The 4,916-nt window shown below is 32.0% G+C and overlaps 1 protein-coding gene across 2 annotated transcripts; it reads right to left on the bottom strand.

Annotated features, from left to right (window-relative positions):
- Window positions 1-250: 250 nt before the first annotated feature.
- On the bottom strand, window positions 251-1,846 carry LOC145032923 (aspartic proteinase PCS1-like). Of its 2 annotated transcripts, XM_078981885.1 has the most exons (2): window positions 1,706-1,844; window positions 251-1,612 (listed from the first exon to the last, which is right to left on the bottom strand). In XM_078981885.1, exon 2 carries the CDS (start codon window positions 1,456-1,458, stop codon window positions 376-378), a length of 1,083 nt encoding a protein of 360 aa, XP_078838011.1. In that variant the 5' UTR covers window positions 1,459-1,612; window positions 1,706-1,844; the 3' UTR covers window positions 251-375. The 2 variants fall into 2 exon arrangements, with proteins under 2 accessions (XP_078838011.1, XP_078838010.1); XM_078981884.1 differs by having other exon boundaries at window positions 251-1,846.
- Window positions 1,847-4,916: the final 3,070 nt, after the last annotated feature.

Here is a 4,916-nt window from a genome sequence, read left to right as displayed (position 1 = left end):
ATATTTAGTTGTTTGGTCCCCCTCCTCAGTCCTCAGTCCTCACTCCTCACTCCTCACCCAAACCCAACATCTGGGCTAAACCCTCCTACCCACCTAAACCATCTAACTCACCATAGCCAGATTTATTTTCAAGAGAAATTTCAAATTTGAAATAAAACGTGTTGTTTATTTACTTTAATTTGTGTGTTTTATATCATTTTTTGTGTACTTGTCTACATTTTGTCGTTTTAAGAGAGTTAGTTTAGCTACATTATGTGGAACAAGGAACTCAAATGAATCCATATCAACGGAACATCAATCAAGGAGTAAATGTATAAGATGATCATGAGAGCGACACTATGATCCAACGGTTGAGAGAAGCCATATCAAGTCCTTTTACAAGTCAATTCCAAGCTTTTGACTTACACAATCACAGCTAACCTCACCAAACCCGACCCGATTGTTTGCAAGATCAAATTCCATCCACATATTTTGTTGATGGTGATGTCCAATGATGTATGCTTCAATTCCTAACAAATCTGAATTCCCAAACGTAAAGCAATGTATGTCATCACCACCCTTGGTTACACCCGCCACTTTAAACAGGAGCTTCTGACCCGAAATAACCATTTCGGCGCCCCGAAACATCATGCTCACACTAGGTAACACGGGTAACCCGACTCGACTCCGTTCAACCCGGTAACAAAGGTCCATTGCACCTTGAAACGCGAAGTTCGGATCCTCATACACCCGTAATACATTCTTGGTTTGTTTCAAGAACTCGTTTTTCAGAGCAGTGTAAACAGGTCCAAGAAGAAAAGTGAACTGGGTACCCGTATCAATCATGGTTTGACCGGCTCCGGTGTGGTCGGGTACGAATATGGATTTCGGCAAGGGTAGAACCGTACCCGCAACCTTGATTCCTTCAAGCTGAACCGTGTATGCCACCCGGTCGTAATACGGTAACGGCGTTGACATTTTAACCATGGATGTGTAAGTTAACGGCCGCCGGAGCAGAGAGACATTATATTCTCCGAACAGTAATACGCCGGTGGAATCCTGACCCGATATGCAATACGAGAACTTTGGGAACCCAATTTGGGTCACAAAAGATAACGACCCCCGGTTCATACCCATTAGCCCGGTTGTTTTCGAATCCTCATCTTGGTTAGAGCTTGATTCCATATCCATGCAACCGAATATTACTCCGGGAAGGTCCGAATCCGTGAAGTGGAAGGTATCGTAGGCGAGATTGCCGTCGACGGAAGTGGCGTCGGCGTAGGAGAGAGTAGCGTGGCAAAGTTTTTTCGCGTCGCAAGAAGCGGGGACAGTGAAGTCTCGGGTTCGGGTCATGCAAATTGGGGAGCTACAGGGAACAGGGGTGTAGGATTTGGAATGTAATGGGTCGTACGACAAAGGTGTGGTTGGTGTTTTATTACAGTGAAACCATGAAAGCTCGCTGCCGGTGTCGAGGACCATGGTAACCGGCTGTGGAGGTGAGCCGACGGCGAGGGTGACGGTGAGAGAAACATTATGTTGAAAAGGGAGCTTCTTTGGCGGTTGTATGTAGATGCTAGATGAATCTGATTTAATCTTGAGTGGTAAAATGGCATTTTTTGATGTAAGTGAAGATCTTGATTGAAAAAATAAACAAAAAATGAAGAACAGGTTAGAAAGAAGAAGCAGATGAACAGATGCCATGTAAGAGGTTTTAGTGTGGGTTTACCAAAGCGTAAATACGAAAAAAGATTGGGTTCTCTTTCTCTTTCTCTTTCGTTGTTGGTTTTCTCTCACATAGAAACACACACCGACTGTGTGTGTAATGGTAAGAAAGGACACCATACATACTATGTACTACGTGTGTGTCGATTTAAGGATTTTTAGGGCTTGTTGAGACCCTACCAAAAAGAGGTGTTTCCTGTTTTTGTAGTAGGTTGGTTGTGGTCACTATTTATTTAAATTTGAAATTGCATAGAAGAAATGTACTATATGATTCAAGCTTTTGGTAACAATAGTGGAAACAAAACACTTTTTCATCAAGATTTTGTGAATTGCGTTGTACAATAAGATAAAACATGAATGAATTATTATATGTAAGATAAAAACAAAGAAACAAAAATATCACTGTATTCATTAATTTTAGACTGAAGAATGCCAAAATATATTCAACCCCATTAAACTCTATTAATTATAAAAACCAAAAGTAAACACTAAGTGTATCACTCGTGGTTTAGAGATAACAACATAACGAGAGTTATTCACCATATCCACTCTTACACAATATTATATATGGTTAAAAGCTATACTATATAAAATTTATGATACTTATAATCAAAGCCGGATAGAAATTTATAAAAAGAGAAACATATTGATACGACCAGATCTTGATCAATTGTATTTCACAGTGTAAGCATTTATTTTTTTTATATTTAAAAGGAAATCTTAGTATCAACGAAATGGAAAATTGTTGTTGAAGTGAGTATATTTCTAGACCTACTATGACATTGAGTATTAGCTACTTTTAATATAACCTAATTTTGGTGAATTGTAATACAAGAAGTTTAATACTTAACATACAAAGAATATGTGACCACACATGAAGGGACGGACAAAATGGAAATTTTATTATTTTGTAGAAGACTTTTTATGGAAATCAAATATTATAAAACTAAAATAAAAGTAAACTCGAATACGAATTAAGGTATTTTACAGGTTGTCCATCTTTCAGTTCAGTACTTTATATATATATATATATATATATATATATATATATATATATATATATATATATATATATATATATATATATATATATATATATATATATATATATATATATATATATATATATATAGGGAAAAGTGAATATACCCTTAAGGGTATATAAGCTTAGGTACCCAAACTCATAATAATACGTCGTTTTGTTTGATATATTTATTATAATATTGTTAAACTTCAATCCTTAACTTGATTTATATTCAATATTTTTAAATTTTCACTATTATCTTCTTTTTACATCATATCTTTTTGTCGAACACTTACTAGGCTATGTATATTATTGTTGAAAATGACAATTATGTAAGAGGAAGATAAATATGAAATTTATAAAAATCTTTGAAGTAATTCAATTTAGAAGTTGAATTATAAGAACATTGGATAATTACAATGTCTATATATGATACAAAACGATGTAGTATGGTGAGTTTGGGTACCTAAGCTTATATACCCTTAAGGGTATATTCACTTTTCCCATATATATATATATATATATATATATATATATATATATATATATATATATATATATATATATATATATATATATATATATATATATATATATTCCTCCTTAATAAATGAAGGTTTTTTTTTCCACATGTCAAATTTTTATAAGTTTTGATACTTGTCATTTTGTGGATATATTGAATAAATATTTTTTTCATGTCATTTTCTTATTTTTTTTTATCTTTTTTAATTAACACATCATATTTACACCTTAATTAATAATTGCTTTAATTGAAAATAACTAATAAATTACAATATTACAACTCATATAGTATTTAATATGTTTCCTTTTAAATTTCAAATTTAAATAAATTTTTGTTTAAAACTTCATATTAAAATTTTGTTTTGTTTTATCCAACCCGTATAAAATACGAGTCTCACAACTAATATATATATATATATATATATATATATATATATATATATATATATATATATATATATATATATATATAATATAATATAATATAATATAATATAAAGGACAAAGTGATATTTGTAAAGATGATGAACGAGAAAAATGTTAAGAGTTGGTATATGAATGTATTTTATATAATTTTGAAAATTGATTTGTAATAAAATTACATCAGTTCAAGGATGTTGAAATATCATATTTGCAAATAAATTAAGTTTTTATTCGTGATAGGCTTTGGGTTTTGTGATAAATAGTTCACGACCTATTTATTTTTCATAAAATATTATTGTTTTACCAAAATATCGCAAAATAAAGGATACAATGTTCTAATTGCCTAGAAAGCTTGTTTTGTTTTCTTTTAAATTAATTATATTTTATAAATAAAAAAAATAATTCGTTAAAAATTGAAACTCTCTGTTTGTATAAATAAACATTTGTCAATGCGTCAATGTTGTCAAATTTGTGTCCCAATATAAATGTTTCGTTTGTATCTAAAACTTTTATGAAATGCAATCTTAAAGATGGTAACAACTCGTCACGACCTTGCACCCCATCCCGTGTGTGACATGGTGGTTCTGGTATTGTGAATATAGTCACCGCCACAATGGAGAACAGCCAATGAGATCATTTTGCTAACTATTTTTTTGATCATATTCCAATCATTGTAAAAGGTTTTAATTTTAAAATAAGAAAAATCATTCACAATTTAACACATTACCCTAATAAATACAAAAGTAAACTACCTTATTTTTTTCACACAATTTATTATTCTCTCCCTTTACTTTATGCACACACATAGACACACATATTGCCAAAAGTCAAACACTTCATCCCATATCAAAATCCAAACACTCCACCAACAAATCCAAAGCCTAATTTTGACAATTTGTTTGGGCAAAACACAAAACCTCGTTAATATCCGAACATAAAATCACCCCACGATGGATTTTGTAAATTAATCCAAAGCAAATCCGCTATCCCAACGACATTTCTTCAACAACAATTCTAACATTTCCAACCCTATCAACAAACTTTTCAATCTTTTGTATTCCAACAACCTTATTGACCATAACCTTCACAACCAAATCATTCACAAGCACACCCTTCACAACCAGATTCTCTCTATTTTGTAGCGGAAACAAAGCTAGAGTAACCACGGCCATCAAAAAAGAAAGGCAAGAAAACTCAAACTGCTCCGACCGAATAAAGGGTGAGTTGAAAGGATGAAAAATTAAAT

The sequence above is a fragment of the Lactuca saligna genome, chromosome 2, assembly GCF_052625555.1.
Source record: "Lactuca saligna cultivar CGN05327 chromosome 2, ASM5262555v1, whole genome shotgun sequence".
Taxonomy (NCBI): domain Eukaryota; kingdom Viridiplantae; phylum Streptophyta; class Magnoliopsida; order Asterales; family Asteraceae; genus Lactuca; species Lactuca saligna.
This window is presented reverse-complemented; position numbering and strand designations above follow the sequence as displayed.